The sequence below is a fragment of the Zea mays genome, chromosome 10 (assembly GCF_902167145.1).
Source record: "Zea mays cultivar B73 chromosome 10, Zm-B73-REFERENCE-NAM-5.0, whole genome shotgun sequence".
Taxonomy (NCBI): Eukaryota; Viridiplantae; Streptophyta; class Magnoliopsida; order Poales; family Poaceae; genus Zea; species Zea mays.
In genome coordinates, this window is record NC_050105.1 from 147,079,278 (window position 1) to 147,098,157 (window position 18,880).

Sequence of the window (18,880 nt, forward strand, 5' to 3'; positions counted from 1 at the left end):
CGTACAACGCCATCATGGGCCGAGGCTCCATCAATAAGTTCGAAGCTGCCATCCACGGACTGTACCTATGTATGAAGATACCAGGTCCGCTAGGCGCTATCACGATCTACGGCAACCAGCAGACGGCGCGCAACATAGAGCGGGACTTCGTGCCTGGTCAGAGGAACGTACACTGTCTCATGACCCAGCGCGAGGTCCCTGCGCCCACCAGCCCAACCGACAAGCAGCACGAGAAGGCACAGTTGCAGAGCCAAGACGGAACCAAGACTGTTCCCCTTGATCAGGCCACGCCCAAGCAGACAGTCACTATCAGCGAAGACCTTACGTCACATGAAGAAGAGAAGCTTCTCTGCTGCCTGGCCAAGAATAAAGATGTCTTCGCCTGGTCCGCCCTAGACCTGGTCGGAGTCAGCCGATCCATAATTGAGCACAGCTTGGGAATTGACCCTTCGGTGCGACCAAAAAAGCAAAGGCTCCGCAAAATGTCCGACGAAAAGACAGAGGCCGCCAAGGCGGAAGTGCACCGCCTCCTAGAAGCTAAATTCATCGAGCCAGTGGCTTACCCCACGTGGCTCTCCAATGTCGTAATGGTGCAGAAAAAAAGCGGGAAATGGCGAATGTGCATAGACTTCACCAGTCTCAATAAGGCCTGCCCGAAGGACAATTTCCCGTTGCCGCGGATCGACAAAATAGTCGATAGCGCGGCCGGATGCGAGGTCATGTGACTCCTCGACTGCTTCTCCGGCTATCACCAGATATACATGAAGGAGGAAGACAAGGCTAGCACCAGCTTTATAACACCCTTCGGCACTTATTGCTTCATCAGGATGCCGGAGGGACTCAAGAATGCGGGGTCCACCTTCTCCAGACTCACCAAAACAGTACTCGAAGGGCAGGTCGGTAGAAACATATTTACATATGTGGACGACATCGTCGTTGCCAGCAAGAATAAGGAGGACCACCTCGCCGACCTCGCCGAGACATTCGCGAACATGCGAGATGCACGACTCCGCCTGAACCCAGAAAAGTGCGTCTTCGGTGTTCGCCAGGGCAAGATATTGGGTTACCTGGTGTCACACCGCGGCATCGAGGCCAACCCAACCAAGATCCAGGCCATCGTCGACATGTCGCCTCCGCAGTCCATCAGGGACGTCCAGCGCCTGACAGGCAGATTGGCCGCTCTCAACAGATTCATCTCCAGGTCCACCGAGCGAAGTCTCCCCTTCCTCAAAACACTTCGCGGTGCGAAAGACTTCGCTTGGGGGCCGGAGCAAGCAGCGGCCTTCGCCTCATTAAAACAGTACTTGTCGGAGCTGGCCATCCTCACAAGCCCCGACTCCTCGCTCCCCCTATTACTCTATGTCGCGGCTTCGCCGCACGCGGTCAGCGCGGCACTAGTGCAGGAGCAGACTGTTGAAGGCACAGTCAGACAGTGCCCTATTTACTATGTCTCCGAAGTCCTGACACCGTCCAAATGCAACATGACAGAGCTGGAGAAGATCGCCTACGCAGTTGTTATGTCCTCATGCAAACTGCGCCATTACTTTGAAGCATTCAAGGTCCGAGTCACCTCTGATAGGGGGCTCGACGAACTATTCAGAAACCCGGAGGCATCGGTGAGGATTGCCAAGTGGGCAGCCGAACTCTCCGGCTACCACATCAGCTTCGAGCCCAGGACAGCCATCAAGTCGCAAGTCCTGGCAGACTTCGTCGTCGACTGGACTGGGCCAGTAGCACAGCCGGACCCGTCCACAGAAAAGGTCTGGACCATCCATTGCGACGGCGCATGGTGCCACGCGGGGGCAGGCGTCGCTGCAGTCGTCACCTCACCAACCGGAGTCAAACACAGATATGCAGCACGCCTCAACTTCGCTCTGGAATCCGACAAATGCACAAACAATATAGCAGAGTATGAAGCGGTTATCCTCGGCCTCCGCAAGCTAAGGGCCCTCGGAGTCACCACATGTATCATCAAGACAGACTCCAAGATAGTTGCCGGCCAGGTCGAGAAAGACTATGCAGCAAAAGACCCCGCGCTCATGCAATACCTCGCGGCTATCCGAAGTCTCGAGAGACAGTTCAAGGGATTCACCCTGCAGCATGTGGATAGGGCCAGGAACGAGGAGGCCGATGCATTAGCCAAGGCCGCCGCCAGGGGCGAGCCCCTGCCCTCCGACGTGTTCTTTCACACCATCGGCACGCCAGCCGTCTGGAGCCCCGAAGGGCTCCAAATAACTAATGATAGCGAGGGCCACCGTATAGTCAACCTAATCATGACCGAAGATTGGCGGGCACTAATAACCTTGTTCCTACAGGGGTACTATCATCCAACTGACGTCAGTGAGGCAAAGCGCCTCAGACATCGAAGCCGGGACTTCGCACTGATTGAGGGCCAATTATACAAGAAAGGGGTCAGTCAGCCAATGCTTAAATGCGTCACCGAAACCGAAGGCATGCAGATCCTACGCGAAGTCCACAGTGGCACGTGCGGCTCGCACGCAGGGCCAAGGGCCCTGGCTGCCAAGGTGATCCGACAAGGGTTTTACTGGCCCGCAATGATCTGCGCCGCAAATCGGGTCACAAGGTCCTGCGAAGCCTGCCAGAAGTTCTCTCCTCGGTCAGGCAACCCCTCGCAATATACAAAGCTTATTGCCCATACATGGCCTCTCCAGCGCTGGGGCCTGGACATTGTCGGGCCCCTGCCCACCGCTCAGGGGAACCTTAAGTTCGTCTTCGTAGCCGTCGAATACTTCACCAAATGGATTGAAGCGAGGGCTATTTCCACAATCACATCAAAGACTGCCCAAAAATTCTTCTGGCAGAACATCGTTTGCCGCTTCGGAGTACCGTCCGAGCTAACAGTTGACAACGGCAAGCAGTTCGACAACCAAGATTTCAAGGATTTTTGTTTCTCCATCGGCACCAAGCTTGCCTTCGCTTCAGTCTATCATCCGCAGTCCAACGGGGTCGTGGAGCGTGCCAATGGGAAAATCTTCACAGCTGTCAAAAAGATGCTCCTCGATGAAAAAAGGCAGATGGACCGATTTATTACCGGAGGCAGTCTGGGCGCTAAACACAACTGAGTGCAGGGCGACCGGGTTCACTCCTTTCCGCCTTCTATACGGATCGGAGGCAATGACCCCGCAAGAAATAAAGCATAAGTCCCCGCGTACAGTTCCGTCAGCCGTCCCCGACGTGGACGAGCCAACTTCAAAAGACCTCATTGACGGAGACCGGGTCTTCGCCCTACAGGCCCTAAACAAATACCAAGCCCAGACCAAAGCATGGCGCGACCACGCAGTCATCCCGAGGGAGTTCAGCGAGGGGGACCTCGTACTCGTTCGAACAGCTCGGACGGAGTCCAAGGGCAAGTTGGAGCCCAAATGGGAGGGCCCCTTCATAGTCAAGTCAAAAGCTTCCCCCAGCGCTTACAGGCTCACAACGCCAAATGGCGAGGACCTGGAGCACTCCTGGAACATCGACAACCTTCGCAAATTTTTTGTTTGACCCACTTAGGGCTGATTTCGCCCTTGTAATTCGCCGCAAACAATCTTGTACCGGCCCGCACTCTTTTCCTCCCGGGGGGTGAGGTTTTTAACGAGGCGGAGCCATGTAATATATGTGAGAAAAATCCCCCGCAAAAACATGTGTCGAAAAAAGACCGCGACAACGGTCTTCGGCATTCGACCAATTCGAAGTCACCGTGAGGCTAAGCGCTAGCCACCCTCGCGTGCGACAAATCCGCGCAGAAGTCGCCTAATGGTGCAGCCGGACTAAGCACAACAAGTGCGAAAAAATCCGATGTCTATCGCGAAGACTATCCGTGCAGAAGTCGCCTAAGGGTGCAGCCGGACTAAGCACAACAAGTGCGAAAAATCCGATGTCTATCGCGAAGACTATCCGTGTAGAAGTCGCCTAAGGGTGCAGCCGGACTAAGCACAACAAGTGCGAAAAAATCCGATGTCTATCGCGAAGACTATCCGCGCAGAAGTCGCTTAAGGGTGCAGCCGGACTAAGCACAACAAGTGCGAAAAAATCCGATGTCTATCGCGAAGACTATCCGCGCAGAAGTCGCCTAAGGGTGCAGCCGGACTAAGCACAACAAGTGCGAAAAAATCCGATGTCTATCGCGAAGACTATCCGCGCAGAAGTCGCCTAAGGGTGCAGCCGGACTAAGCACAACAAGTGCGAAAAAATCCGATGTCTATCACGAAGTCTATCCGCACAGAAGTCGCCTAAGGGTGCAGCCGGACTAAGCACAACAAGTGCGAAAAAATCTGATGTCTATCGCGAAGACTATCCGTGCAGAAGTCGCCTAAGGGTGCAGCCGGACTAGCACAACAAGTGCGAAAAAATCCGAAGTCTATCGCAAAGACTCCGCGCAGCAGCCGCCTAAGGGCGCAGCCGAACTAGTACAACAAAAGCAGAAACGATAGCATCAAACCATCCGTGCTAAGAACGACTATAATCACAACAGCACAGCATAACCAACCATACCAGACAAAGGCACACAACGTCCTCGCAGGCACAGGCACGCGAGGGCACACAACTTCATCGTACAAACCTCTACACATATACAAGCGAGGGCACCACACTTTACATCAGCTCAACCTTAGGAATAATTCCCATCTCTCTATAATTAAATAACATTATCCTAAGCTCCTCACCCGCAAAAAGACTTCGCAGTTCCCCTTCCCCTGTACTCGCAGCGGCCGGCAAAGACAACAGTTCCTGCCGACCAGCCCTACTCACACGAAGCCGAGCCCCCTCCTCCGCGCTAACCCTACGTTTTGCAACCGCCCTTCGTCGGCGGCGCCCGGTGCTAGGGCCTGGCACGTCTGGCGCGTCCGCGGCGTGTGGCGAAGCCTCCGCCGCAGCCACGTCCAAGGCCGCAAAATAATCCAAGTCCTCCTCCGACGACTCCTCAGTCCACTCAACCGAGCTCCCGGAGTCGGTAAAATCAAAAAACTCAGATGCAAACCCACCATATTCATTCCCACTTTCCGCGGTCGAAGCCGCCAAAAACTCAGTAGCAGCGGTTGCGTGCGCAGGCCCAAAATCTTGAACCTGCGCAGCAACCAAAATTCAGCACAGCATCCAAAAATTCCCCAACCCTAAACAACCACTACGCCACCTGCGAAGGCCCTGACGCAGCGGGAGCCTCCGCCGTCGGCTCCGCCGCTGCCTCCGCCGTTGTTTCCGCCGCGGGATCTTCAGCACTCAGCACAGCAGCTGCGGGGACATCAGGGGCGCCTTCGGCCACCTTCGGGGGCAGGTCTTCGCCGGCCGCAGCGGATGAGGAGGCAGCCGTCGCGATCCCTGCGGTCTCCGGGGTTGGCTCCAGGGCGACCCCAGTCACAGCCTCCGCAAGGGTCGGCTCCGGGTCTGGCAGCGTGCTGTTCAGAGCCCCGAAGTCGTCCACCCGCTCGCCGCGCTCCGCCTAGGACAAGACACACAAATTCAGCAAACACACGCACAGCCCGCATACAGCAAACGCCAAACAAACAACAACGTTACTTGAGCCCTAGCAGTCTCGGCCCGCTCCCTGACCACCTCACAACCATGCAGACCCCACATCCGGTCGTAGAGGGCCCCGGCAGATTCCTTCACAACGGGGTCTTCGACCTTATAGACATCTCGCTCAAAATCTTCATCTGCCTGGTCGAAGACCTCGAAGTGCCGGCACCCTTCGCGGGAGAGTGCGTTCATCGCCCCCTCGCAGGTGACCAGGGAGGCGTACGACATCAACCCCCCCCCCCCCCACAACAGTGGGGAGTTCCTGCAACTCCTCCTGCACCCATTGCAGACAACGAAGCCCGGGCTCTCGGTCCGGCACCTCGAAGTCGCCGGTCCGCGCGCCCAGCTCGCGATATGTATCCATAAGCTGAGCGCGCGTCCGTTCAGCCTCCGCATGCATCGCGGCCTCGGCCCCCTTCGCGCGGCTCTCCAGGGCGGTAATCCGCTCTTGCAGATGTTCGGCGAGCTCCTTGGCAAGATTGCCCTCCGCCCGCGCCAGTTTGGCCTCCGCCTGTGCAGCCTGCTCTTTAGCGATGGCCTCGTTTGCCTCCCTCCTCTCCGCCGCCAGTTGGCGCCGGAGGTCGGCCTTCTCCCTCTCCAGGGCGGCCACCCTGTCCGTCAGCTTACGGCACTTGCTGTCGGAGGCCGATTTCTCACGGACAGCGTCAGCATGTTGTGTCCGAAGTCTCTCGACTTCGGCCGACACAGCTGCCGTGAGGGCCCCCGATGCAGTACGGCTGGCGAAGTCAGCCACCTGCAGAACACACGTAAGGCCATTGACGTAAAAAAAAGGGGGCGGGGAGAGAGTATAGCTCAGCGGACCTGACTCAGCGCCTCCGTCGCCTGACTCAGCGCCTCCGTCACTCCCTTCAGTCGGCGGGTCGCCGCGCCCGCCTCGTCCCTGACCAACGCGAGGGCCGACACCTCGCCTCCGGCGCCAAGCGCCTCGCCCCTCGCCTTCGGCACTATGACGGCCGTTGCGATCGCCGCGCCAGGCGCAGCTATAGCAAGCTGGCCCTCGTCCGGCCCTGCAACGCGTCAACAAATTAAAAAAAAATTATAACACTAATAGGCCAGCGACTTACCACCAAGATAGTCGTCCACAGTAATATCGGTGCCGAAGTCGGCAACACGTTTGCCCGACAACGGCAATGCTTGGGCCGCCTTCGAAGCCTCCGCCACTCCGCTGGCCGGCGGCACCACCTTCGTTGACTTGGAGCCTCCGGCGCCCGCCGTCGCCTCCGGCGCCTTGCTAGGTGCAGCGGCGCCCGCCTTCGCCGCCAACGGCGGCTTGCCTCCGCCGGGGGCCACAGCCTTCGCAGCCCCCGCTGCCGCTTCGGCCTAGCTTCATGCAGCCTGACCGCCGCCTGGCGTTTTTGCGCCGCCCCTTGGCGATCCTTGTCCATCACTGCCCACACAACAGCACCGATATTTCGCCCGTAAGGAAAAACTCTCCACTGGTGAACCATACGAGATGTAAAACAGTCCTCCTCAGCCGCGCAGGGGATAGGAACATTTCTAGGCCAGCAGCCCCCGGTAACCCTCAGCATCCGAGCCGAAGACTCCCGGAGCTCGGGCGAAGACATCCTTTCCCCCGGGGCCGCACACGTCCTCATCAACTCTCTAGCAAAACTGTCAGACACCCCAAGTCCTCCCATCGCAGTACCTAATTTTCTCTTTTTCGAGGAAAGGGCGGCCGCCGGCGCAGAGTCGTCTCTAGTCTCCACCACCGGTTTCTTCCCACGGCGGTCCGCTTCGTCTTGACCGGGATAGCCGTCGTACGGCAGTTGATTTAATTCGAAGACCCTGTTCAAACGGTCATTTGACCCGCGGATATCAAAGCTGCGCTGGCCTTCCGTCCTCGGCACGTAACGTCCCACGAGCCGCACCGCTAAGTCCTCCGCATCACGCACAAAGGCGGCCGAGTCACGGTTTCGCAAATTCAGTGCGAAGGCAGGACTTCGCACCACCCTTCCTCCGTGAAAAGGCATCTGGCGAGGGCACACTTCGCCCAACGCCCAGCCGTGCGCCAAGGGCCAGACCCCGTACGCCACGAACTCTTCAACTAAATCACGCCCACTACTCTGACCGGCGGCGCACCGAAGGGCCCCTTCGTCTGCATCCTCTTCTGCCACTTCAAAGGGCGGATACGCAGAGTAATAATGAGAGCACATCTCAGACACGGGGAGTCCCTCATGGTCTTTGACAGCACCCTCAGCAACGTAAAACCAAAATTCATTCCAATTGCCCCACTTGTTGCGGGCGCACGGAACCAACTCCACTACTGGCATTGTGGTCTTGCCGGTCTTCGGCGTGAATGTGCATGACCCGAAATGGGCAACTCCGTCCCCAACCATCCTCTTCTGCCAATGCAAACAATAATTCTTCGCAAAAACTTCAACCGACGACTGTCCGCCGTACGAAGTTGTCGCCCAGACATACTTCGCCAGCGCCACCATGGCATTCGGTGTCAGATGATGTATTTGAACGTTGAATCTACGCAGGACTTCGCCAACAAACCGGTGCGCAGGCAAGCGGAGACCGGCGGCGAAGAACGCCTCGAAAACGACCAACTCACCCTCCGGCTCGGGGACTTCCTCCGTCCCCGGAGCACGAGCAACTCCGCCGCCAAAGTAGCCCAACCGCTGCATATCTTCAACGCGGGCTGACGTCATCCGTGACACACCAAAATCAACAGAGTCGCCGGCGCGCAACTCCTCCACCATCAAGCTACTCAACGTCTCCTCAGACGAGGCGGCCGCCGGCGGCGTGGTGTCGGCGGAAGAAGAAGAGGACGGCATTGCTACGTACCGTCGGCGGCGGCGGGCGGTCTGCTTCACTCGAGCCAGATCTCCGGCGATCAAGAGCACGGCGGGCAGACGAGCAGCAAGACGGCGGGCGGCTAGGGTTTTCGCGGAGCGCGGAAGGCAAAGTTCAAAAAGCACCGACCCCCGCCCCCTTTTATAGGCAGGGCGCGGCTCTTCGGGAAACCCGCAATCCGACAGGGCGCGGCGCTTCGGGAAACCCGCAATCCAATAGTACGCCGTCCATCAACGGTCACATCGAAAACCCCCGCGGAACCACTTCGAGCGAGGGCAGCGTCTCCGCCATCTAGCGACGTCTTCGGCACCAGGTGACTTTGTCGAACTGGTCCCTCGGAGGGCAAATGTTGGGGCGAAGGCAAAGACGCCACCCTTCGCTCGTCGCCTTTCGCTGCAGTCGCTGGTTTGACGAAGACAAAACGGGCAGGGACACCCTTTGCTTCATTCAGCACCAGACGAAGGCCTGCGGTGACGTCTCCCCGCAGCACGGCCTCGTCCTGCTCTGAGGCCCACGTGTGATCTGGCCCATTGTAACGGGCCCCGCGTGGCCGCCTTTGTGTTACGGGCCTAGTTTGTAAAGGCATTCTTGTAAGTACAGCTTGTAATCCTGCTTTATGGGAATATTCTGGGGATAAGCTAGGTGTCCGAGGGCACATGCGTCCTTAACACAAGGCGCTGGGCACTCAGATACCTATAAATACCCCCGCACAGTGCCCGTGAGAGGCTAGATGAACAGAGCTATTTGCCCCCGAGCACGTAACCCTGTTGTCACCACCGTTCACCCTTGTTGGCCTCCTTGCTGCTGAGAGCAAGTTCCAACAATAGTCCTTGTAAGGATATGCAATCCGTTTGCTAAATCTTTATATGCATATACTTCCAGAAGAAGATGTTTTGTCTTATTGATACGGTTTTGCAAGGATCAGGGGGAGCACATTTCTAAAGTTAGCCTTTATAGAAGATTCAATTGAATCTAGATATAGAAGATTGAAATATGTCCTGATGACAGTTGTTGTACTCTTTTTCCTTGGTGAGTTTTCCTGAAGTTTCTCACATGAGGTTTTAACGAGGCAACAAAGTGCAAATGCAATATGTGTCACCATGCGCTCTTTCTCCATATTTTCCCACTGGGTTTTTTGAGAGTTTTAATGAGGCATGTGTTGGTTGCGGTATTCGCCCAAGGGGGAGTGTTGAGAAACCCTAATGAAGGGTTATGTGGACAAATACCGAAGATGCCCCTGAGGGCAATCACGTTTCTATATATATAACATGTACCCCCTCATATGTAATAGAGATCAGAAAGAGGCCAGAGGCCCAACCCTATATCTAGTGTCTCGTGTGTTTTCTCTGTCGTGCTTATGGGAAGGAGACGAGTTCTCTACATCTTCTCGTGCCTCTACTGCTGACGAGAGGGAAGGGAGCGAATCTGGTGATCCGTGGTGACGTAGTTCTCAACAAACGTGACCATGATGCTAGCAATCCTACGTACGGACGTGACTAGCTCACCCGGCAATCAACGCGACGTACTATGGCCGGCTTGGACCCTTCATTAGGCCCACGGGGTACTATGGGCCGGCTAAACATCACCGTTTTGTACAAGATGGGCCGTACTCCCTGGAAGAAAATAAAAAAACAAAGCACCGCCTCTAACTTAAGGGTTAAGGGTTAGTTTGGTAGCCACAAAATTGGAGGAGATTGAGGGCTTGTTCGGTTATACCCCAATCCATATGGATTGAGGAGGTTTCAATCCCTAGTAAGTTAAAATCCCCTCCAATCCATATCAATCCCCTCCGATACATATGGATTGAAAATAACCGAACAAGCCCTAAAGGGGTTAAAATCCCCTCCTTCTCTTTGGTTTTCCGTTTTTTATTCCCAAACTAGCCCTAAGACGATTTATACCTTCCTCTGAAAAAATAATCGAAAGACGTTTAAACTAAACTTTGTTCATGCGTTGTAGCATCTCAACACTCCAGCAATGGCCCTACATGGACGTCTCATGAAGATTTCAGTGTCTCCCTTGTTTTTTCCAATCCTTAAATAGTTAAAAACTTGTGCTCCAACTTGAGCATTAGGTTTCCATTTCACGACCAAGTTTTTTTTTCAATTTTTAATGGCAAGCCATACCCTTCTGTCAGCGGAATTCATTTTCTTTTCTCTCGTCTTCCATCATCGTAGGAGGAGCTCGGCGATAACCTAACTGCTAGAGATTGAGAGGACAGATGAGGCGAGGTGGACCAAAAGAGTTGCATTTCATGGTAGTACATCCCATCCCAGGGAGAAGATACAGATCACACATGTTCCAAGTTTATGCATAAGAACACAGCACGGTTTGGCCTAGTATCTACATCCGCACGACAGGACCACCGCCCAACCAACCCAAGAAACCGAAGAAGAACCCGCCACCTCGCCCAGGCCTCCAAACCGAAGATTTTTATCATCAGAGGGAGGAGAGGCTCGTCGTCGTCACACACGGTGGTGCTGCAACTGCAGCAGCCGCGAGTACGCGCCCTCCGGCCGGGCCAGGAGGTCGGAGTGGCTGCCGTGCTCCACGACCCGCCCGTCCTGCACGACCGCGATGCGGTCCACCCCTCGGATCGTCGACAGCCGGTGCGCCACCAGGACGGTGGTCCGCCCCTTCATCAGCCGCTCCAGCGCCTCCTGCAGCACGCACTCCGACTCCGCGTCCAGCGCGCTCGTCGCCTCGTCCAGCAGCAGGATGGCCGGGTCCTTGAGCACCGCCCTGGCGATGGCGATCCGCTGCTTCTGCCCGCCCGACAGCTGCATGCCCCGCTCGCCGACCGCGGTCCTGTACCCATCGGGCAGCTGGCTCACGAAGCCGTGCACGTTCGCCGTCTTCGCCGCCTCGACCACCTCCTCCTCGCTCGCGCCTTCCTTGCCGTACGCGATGTTTTCCAGGATGCTCGACGCGAAGAGGACTGGCTCCTGCTGCACCAGGCCGATCTTGCGCCGCAGGGACTTCAAGTTCAGCGTCCGGATGTCCTTGCCATCGATGGCCACTTTCCCTCCGCACGGGTCGTAGAACCGCTCGATGAGAGCAATGATGGTGCTCTTCCCTGAGCCGCTGGCTCCGACTAGCGCCTGGCTGCGCCCAGCTTGGATTTTCAGGTTGAAGTCCTTGAAGATTTGGATGTCCGGGCGTGCTGGATACGAAAAGTCGACATGCCGCAACTCAATGTCACCTCGGATGGTGGTGACCCTCTCTGACTCTGGATCGTCAGGCTCGATTCTTGTTGCTCTGTTGAGGATGCCAAAGATGGATCGGATGGATTCACCTCCACGGATGATCTCCGGGGCCAGGCTTACCGTCTCGGCTACGGAGTTGGCGGTCACCACAAGGACAACAAAAACCTTGATGACCTTGGAGAAGGTGGACCCATGTGACCGCACAAGATGAGAACCATACCAGAGAATGAGCGCTTCCGAGGAGTATAAGCAGAGCTGTGACAGGCCAAACAGAAGACCTGATGTCTGGCTGCGGCGGAGGATTTGCTGCTCTGGGACACGCAGTTCATGGCTGAAGAGTGACAAGATCTTGCTTTGAGCGTTGAAGGCCGCCACGGTGCGGATATTGCTCACTCCTTCACCAGCAACCATACTGCTCTTGGCATGTGCCTTTGCAGTGTCACCAGCGAAGCCCTTCATTGAAAGTTGCTGAGAACACAAAATGAAACAAGCCATCAGTACATATGTTCTACACAGCCAGTATAAAGAACTAAGAGCTGTTCTGATTTTGACAAGCAATTAAATTAGCAAGACGCGTTTCCTTAAAGATGGACTTGTACGGTAGGTTAAGTCTCAAGATGACAAAAATAAAAGTAGGCCCGGAATTACCTGAGCAAAGTTGGCAAGCACAAGCAGAGGGAAAGTGGCCAGAATAAGTATTGCCACTCTCCATTCAATGATAAATCCAACGACGAAAGAAGTCATAAGGGAAGTCATGTTCTGCAGGATGACCGATATTCTCTCAGCTATGGCCGACTTCACATCAGCTGCATCAACAGCTAGATGCGCAGCCACGAGACTTGAATTGTTTTCTTCTTCGTCAAACCAACCAACTTCATTCCTAAGTATTGCTGCAGTGAACATTGTAGAGATTCACAGCTTATTCAAATGGCACCTCAAAAACTGATTTCGGAATGGAGAAAATACATACCAGACAACATCATCCGCCTGACCCTGGTTGTAAGATTCTCTCCCATGATGCTGAAGAAGTAATGCTGCACAAGATAAGCAACGACGGCGTATATGCCTGTGCCAATATAGATGAACACATATAGCTTGGTTTTCTTCTCCATCTCATTGGGGTCCCTGTAGTAGAACACGTCGAGCATTTCACCCATAACGATGGCAAAAGTTGGGCCAATAAATCCTGAGAGGACAGAACCAATGGCCCCCAATACTGCATAAGGCCATTCAGGTGCATTCAGTTTCAGAAGCTTGAAGAAGTAGCCACGTGGTGCTGGGTATTTGCGGTCATTATCAGCATTAGAGATCATCTCGATGCGCCCATCTGCTCCAGTACTGTACTGATAGCTGAGGTTCCTTAGACTTCCAGACCTGAGGCTGAGAGATTTGGTGGAAAGTGAGCTTGTCAAGTGAATTGACCGTGACCTGCGGCTAGATGCACCTCCAAGATCCCTATTACGTGCCGTTTCCTGAAAACGAATAAGGGAGGCATATGCTCCAGAGGTTCCTTTCGCAAGGAGTTCATCATGCGTCCCAGTCTCAACAACTTGACCTTGTTGGATCACAGCGATCATGTTCACGTTTCTTATAGTGGACAGACGGTGGGCAACAACTACAGTCGTCCTCCCAACCATCAAACGGTCTAAAGCTTCTTGCACAATGCTTTCTGAGTCTGCATCTAATGCACTGGTAGCCTCGTCAAGGAGCAGAATCTTTGGGTTCTTCAGCATAGCACGAGCGATCGCAATACGTTGTTTCTGACCACCAGAGAGCTGGATGCCTCGCTCACCTACCTGTGGATGGAAAAAATGAAGAAATTAACATTTAATTGATTAGACCACACTTACATGTATGAGGGAAAAAAAATAGACGCACCATTGTGTTGTAACCATTCGGAAGAAGAGAGATAAAACTATGAGCATTGGATGCAGTCGTTGCAGCCTCAACTTCTGCAATAGTTGCATCAGGCTTTCCATACAGTATATTCTCTAGGATTGTTGTCGCAAAAAGAGCAGGTTCTTGGTTTACCAGACCAATCTGGTCTCTCAGCCACCTCAACTGGAGTGTCTTTATGTCAACATTGTCTAGCAAAACCTGGCCTGCAATGCAAATGAAGTTAGCCAATAGTTTAAAGGAGCCATAAATTCGGAGGAAGCAAATCGACAGCCTATAAGATGTGTTTTTTTACCTTCATTAGGATCATAGAACCTTTCTATCAAAGCCACAACAGTGCTCTTTCCAGACCCACTGCCTCCAACGACTGCAACAGTTTTACCAGCAGGGAAGAAAAGAGAGAAATCCCGAAAGATTATAACATCAGGCCTTGATGGATAACTGAAAGTGACTTCCTTGAATTCTATGTTTCCGTGGACCTCAGCCAACCACTTTCCATCCTTATGATCATTGACTATGGAGGGTTTCTGGCGAATGACCTCCAACAGTTTGTAACCGGCAATCTTTCCTTTACTGAAGGCTCCAAGGTTTGAGAAAGCCTGGCCAAGACTCCTGTTGGAACAATTAAGCAGTTATTGCACACAAGACATGAGGGAAACAACTCCTGGACCGGGGAAAACAAGTGAAACATAATTATAAAAATATCAACATTTTTTATCACTTACATGCCACCGACAATTGCAGAAAAGATCGCGGTAAAAGCCTTTCCACCATCGGACTGCCCATTCCTGATGAAGACCCCGGCATACCAAAATACCAGTGCCCATGACATGCAAGCTATCCCATAAGTACATCCAATTCCAAGACCTTTGGCCATCCCAGCTTTGTAACCAAGCTTCAGTGTGTTCTGAATTGCTTCAGAATAGGAATTGAGAGCTTTGCTCTCTCCGACAAAAGAGTACACTGTTCTTACTTGTGCAATTGCCTGTTCAAGAATATTTCAGTCAGCAAATATGCAGAAACTCAAGAAACTAATTCCTATAAATTATAACATAGTGATTAATAGACCAACGACAATAAAGGCTTTTAGTACCAAACAAGTTGGAGTAAGCTGGAATTAAAAACCCCACAGAACTCACAAGTCAAGGTTCATACACATGAATAGTTGTTTTTCGTGCATTTCTATTTAAGGCTAAATCTTTAGATATATCTCATCCTTTCAAATCCCCTTTTTAAAGTCTCTTCTATGTTAGCTTCGATCTTCCTCTTTCTCTCTTATTGTTATCACGCTTTAGGATCTCACTACGCACTGGCACCTCTGTAGTCTCCGTTGGACATGTCCGAACCATCTCAATTGATGTTGGACAAGCTTTTCTTCAATTGGTGTTACCCCTAGCCTATCACATATATTATCATTCTAGGCTTGATCCATTCTTGTATGGCCACAAATCTAACGTAGCATACACATTTCTGGAACACCTATCTATTGAACAAGTCAGCTTTTTGTAGGCCAGCCTTCTGTACCATACAACATAGCATGTTTAATCGTTGTCCTATAAAACTTGGCCTTTTTGTTACTCTCTTGCCATATAGAACATCGTATGTTTGACGCCACTTCATCCACCTGTTTTGATTTTATGACTAACATCTTCATGAATATCCCTATATCTCTATAGCATTGATCCGAATTACCTACTTGATCTTCCAAACTAACATCCCATACCTTCATATATAATGCTATAATCACATCTCATATATTGTGTTTTAGTTGTACTAATAGATCGTCAAACAAAATAATTTATACATAGTTCGGTAAATAAGTTAAATTGTGTAGGCCATGTTTAGTTGCCTTCTAGTAATTGCCACAATTCTTTGTCAAAACATGCCTAAGGTGTGTCTAACAATTTGCTCACCACATCCAAGGCACTGTGTGCCAAATATGTCTATGGAAGAGTAAGATTGTGTCAAGTCACAACTGCGGCAATGAAACAAGCCAAACATCCCTACACTTGTTGCTGGTAGCAGCATACCAGGGACAAGTATTTCATACTACTGAAAATAAAATTGATAGACTTGTGATTTCTGTTGAGTTTTAACTCTAGCCTATTCCAACTTGCTTGGGACTAAAAGACATTATTGTTGTTGTTAAAAACGAAATTGGCAGACTACAAGGCAACTGTAATTTCACATGAACAAGTATATGCCATTTTGTTTTAAAAAATAATGTATGTGGGTTCCTATGGAAAGGAACAAAGGCATTCTCCAGCCAGGCATTAAGCCTTGTATTATCAACAGTTGCTCATCAACAAAATATGGTTAAAAATGGTAGACTCGACTCCCAGACTCGTCTCTGGCACTACATATGTTTAACAAATTCACGTTGATCATATTTTACACCACAAAAGAATCAAAATTTATTATCCCAGCAGTGTTACATGATAAAATTATATTCAGTACTGCACCACAATTTACAGGCTACATAAGAAATATCACAATGGAAACTGCACATAATTAATATGCAAAATTTTCCTACAATCTACAGAAAATAACTAATAGGTCAATAGATAGATTGTCCTTCAGTTAGGCACAGCCTACCAAACCTAGTCACTTACATATATTAAATTAAACAGCCGTGAGCCCTTTTTACTACTTTCACCGAGTGACCAACCTAGTGCAAATAGGCCCCCTTGAAATAAATCCACAAGTAGAACATGGGGCGACAGCACCACCATACCAAAAGTTGAGGCAAACAAGTCGTGTGGAAAGCAGAAACCCACAAGGCATTTGCCCCACCAAGTTTGTCGAATGGCTCATAGGGTTCCCAAAGCATAAAAAGTCGAAAAAGAACAAACGGCATGTTGGTCAGTCGTCTTACAGCATAAAAAACAAGATTTTTTTGGCTCCTAATCAGCAGACAGCACCAACCCACCAGCCCAATTCCATCCCAAGTCCAAGCGCCCACTAAGAAATACATATGTTAATCGAACACGAATCCTAATCCTAATCCAAGAGAAATATATACATATACAATGGCACAAATCAACAGTATAGGTAAAGCAGCAGCCAGATTCAAGAGTTGCTGTTACCTGCTCGGCGACGACACCAGCATTGGTATAGGACTCCCGGCTTTTGGAAGTGAGCCCAGTGAGCGTGTACGCGTACAGGCCGCCGGCGAAGGCGATGGCCGGGATGACGGCCACACTGAGCAGCGCAAGCCGCCACGCCGAGACGAAGCCGACGACCAGCCCGGCCAGGAAGGTGGCGATGTAGTGCATGAAGTTCCCGACCTTCTCGCCGATGGCATCCTGCACGAGCAGCGTGTCGGTGGAGACGCCGAAGACGATGTCACCCGTGCGCGCGTCCGTGTCGAAGAACCCCACGTCCTGCCGCAGCACGGCGTCCAGGTACGCCTTCCGGAGCGCGATCACCTGGCGCTCCCCGGTGTACATCCAGCACGCGATCTCTGGGGAACGAAAGAATGCGGCTTCAGTCGGTGTGCAAGAATCGATAGCGTGGATGACTGCAACGCCATTGTGTACTGAAGCAGCAGGCCACGCCGCCGGCAGCCGGCCGGCATGGGCGCCGGCGAACTAGCTTGCCGGATTCGTCGACACGGGAACCAGACAAACATGGAAGTACGGAGTTATTGTTAACTTTTCCCCGTTTGGTGTGATGGTGACGGGACTTGTGTAACTGAGTGGGGTGGTCTTCGAGATGCCCCACCTGCACCTGCCATGCCTAGATCCTATTTCGCGAATAGGCCCCTGTTCTCTGTTACTACTACAGTATGCTTGAAAAGAGCCATGGTGCGTCGGCGAAGACAGGATGTGAAGGGTGGATCGTACGAAAGTCGAGGGGGCGGGGAATGGCGGAATGGATAGGGGGAGGTCACCTGCGTATGAAGAGACGCAGACCACCAGCCCCAGGTAGACGAAGTAGAGCGCATACTGCAAGTGAATAAGCACAGGTGAGAGTAAGAGTTGCGGTAACAAGCGGCGATCTTGGCGAAAGGAACCGTATCCGAGATAGGCAACAAAGTACAAACGAAAGTTGTTCGAGTGAGCGAAGAATGAAGAACGGACGGACCTTGGCGACCTCGTCGGTCATGGTGCGGAGGTCGGTCTGGTTCTTGCCGAAACCGTTGATGAGGTCGCCGAAGAGCAGGAAGAAGAACGGCATGGCGGCGCCGTGAGCCAGCGCGCCCAGGCTGCCCGCGGCCATGAGCATCAGGTCCCACTTGTCGGCGAACGAGAAAAGCTCGTGGAACGCCACGGCCTGGTCCCCCCTCTTCTTCCCCTCCCCCGCCGCATCGCCGCCTCCCCCTCCTCCGTTCGCCACCTTATCCGCCTTGCCGTCCGTCGCCGCCGACTCCGCCATCGCAATGCGCTCCCCCGCCTGACCCGGAGTCGGACCTCGACAGCGCGCTCTCACTCTCAGGCCGCAGCCGCCGCGCCCTGCGGCATCTGTGAAGATGTCGCCGCTTTTGCTTGCCTCCTGGCCTCCGGTAGGGCTGGCGGTCTGCAAAGTGAGGGAGAGGGAGAAATTCGGAAGCGCCCTCGGTATCTGTGACGTGCAGTGGAGGTTTTTGGTGGTGGTGGTGAGCTTTTGTGTTCGGCGCTGCGATGCTCAGAGAAGCTAGCGCGGAGTCGAGGCGACTGATAAAGAGGAAGGGCAGTGCAGTGCAGTGTGGGCGCGGGGTCAGGGAGAGCCACAGGCCAATTCCGCTCACTGGCGGTGAGCTTTACCGCTCGCTCCGCTCTTTCACCTGGATTGCTATTTGCAAACTTGGAAAAAGATTTCGTGGGTCTAAACTGCTATAAATTGGGCGGCTAAAGAATTGGCGCATGAAAAGTGCTTTAGTTTGTGCAAAATGTTTGCTAGCTAGTAGAGGCGGGCCAAGATTTTTTCTATGGCATAGGGCATGTACAAATAAAAAACTTTGGATTGGTTTCCAAATTACAAGAGATTGGATATGCATCTTTTATCTTTTCAATAATAAATTCAATTAAAAATAATATATATGAATAGTCATGTAGAGACGTGCTCTTCGTGAAGACCATGTCTATTATATTTTTTAATTAACCCTCTAGAGTTCACTTAAGAAACTCTATATCAAATTAAGTTGTACATGCCCTAGATCAAACATATTAAATTTTATTCTCTTCTTTCTATCTAATTTGTTTTATGTTGTATTAGTTAGACATTTATATATAGAGCCCTGGGCCATGGATCCGGATCCGGTGGCCCGGGTGTAGAGTAAATATAACACGTCGATAATTTATAGAAAACCAAACAATTATCTATATAAAATAGAATTGCAAGGTAACCAAATGATTTTAGAAGCAGACAAAGAACACAGAACACGGGAAAATACTAAGTTGCATCTTATCTTACTAATTAATTAAGTTGTCAAGATGCTTAGTTTGGCATAGTTTTAAAAG

The 18,880-nt window shown here is 52.2% G+C and overlaps 1 protein-coding gene across 1 annotated transcript; it reads right to left on the minus strand.

Annotated features, from left to right (window-relative positions):
* Positions 1-10,571: 10,571 nt before the first annotated feature.
* On the minus strand, positions 10,572-18,063 carry LOC103642112 (ABC transporter B family member 19-like). The gene is made up of 9 exons (NM_001322813.1): positions 17,526-18,063; positions 17,332-17,386; positions 16,526-16,902; positions 14,165-14,424; positions 13,735-14,051; positions 13,422-13,645; positions 12,514-13,339; positions 12,192-12,433; positions 10,572-12,011 (listed from the first exon to the last, which is right to left on the minus strand). The coding sequence occupies exons 1-9, from the start codon at positions 17,814-17,816 to the stop codon at positions 10,803-10,805; spliced, it is 3,801 nt and encodes a 1,266-aa protein (NP_001309742.1). The 5' UTR covers positions 17,817-18,063; the 3' UTR covers positions 10,572-10,802.
* Positions 18,064-18,880: the final 817 nt, after the last annotated feature.

Excerpts from the sequence above, each read along its gene's own strand:
- LOC103642112 (NM_001322813.1), bottom strand. The coding sequence starts at position 17,816 with ATGGCGGAGTCGGCGGCGACGGACGGCAAGGCGGATAAGGTGGCGAAC. Across the intron at positions 13,646-13,734 it reads GTTCTATGATCCTAATGAAG|GCCAGGTTTTGCTAGACAAT; the intron begins GTAAAAAAACAC and ends TTTGCATTGCAG. Across the intron at positions 12,012-12,191 it reads TGCTTGCCAACTTTGCTCAG|CAACTTTCAATGAAGGGCTT; the intron begins GTAATTCCGGGC and ends TTGTGTTCTCAG.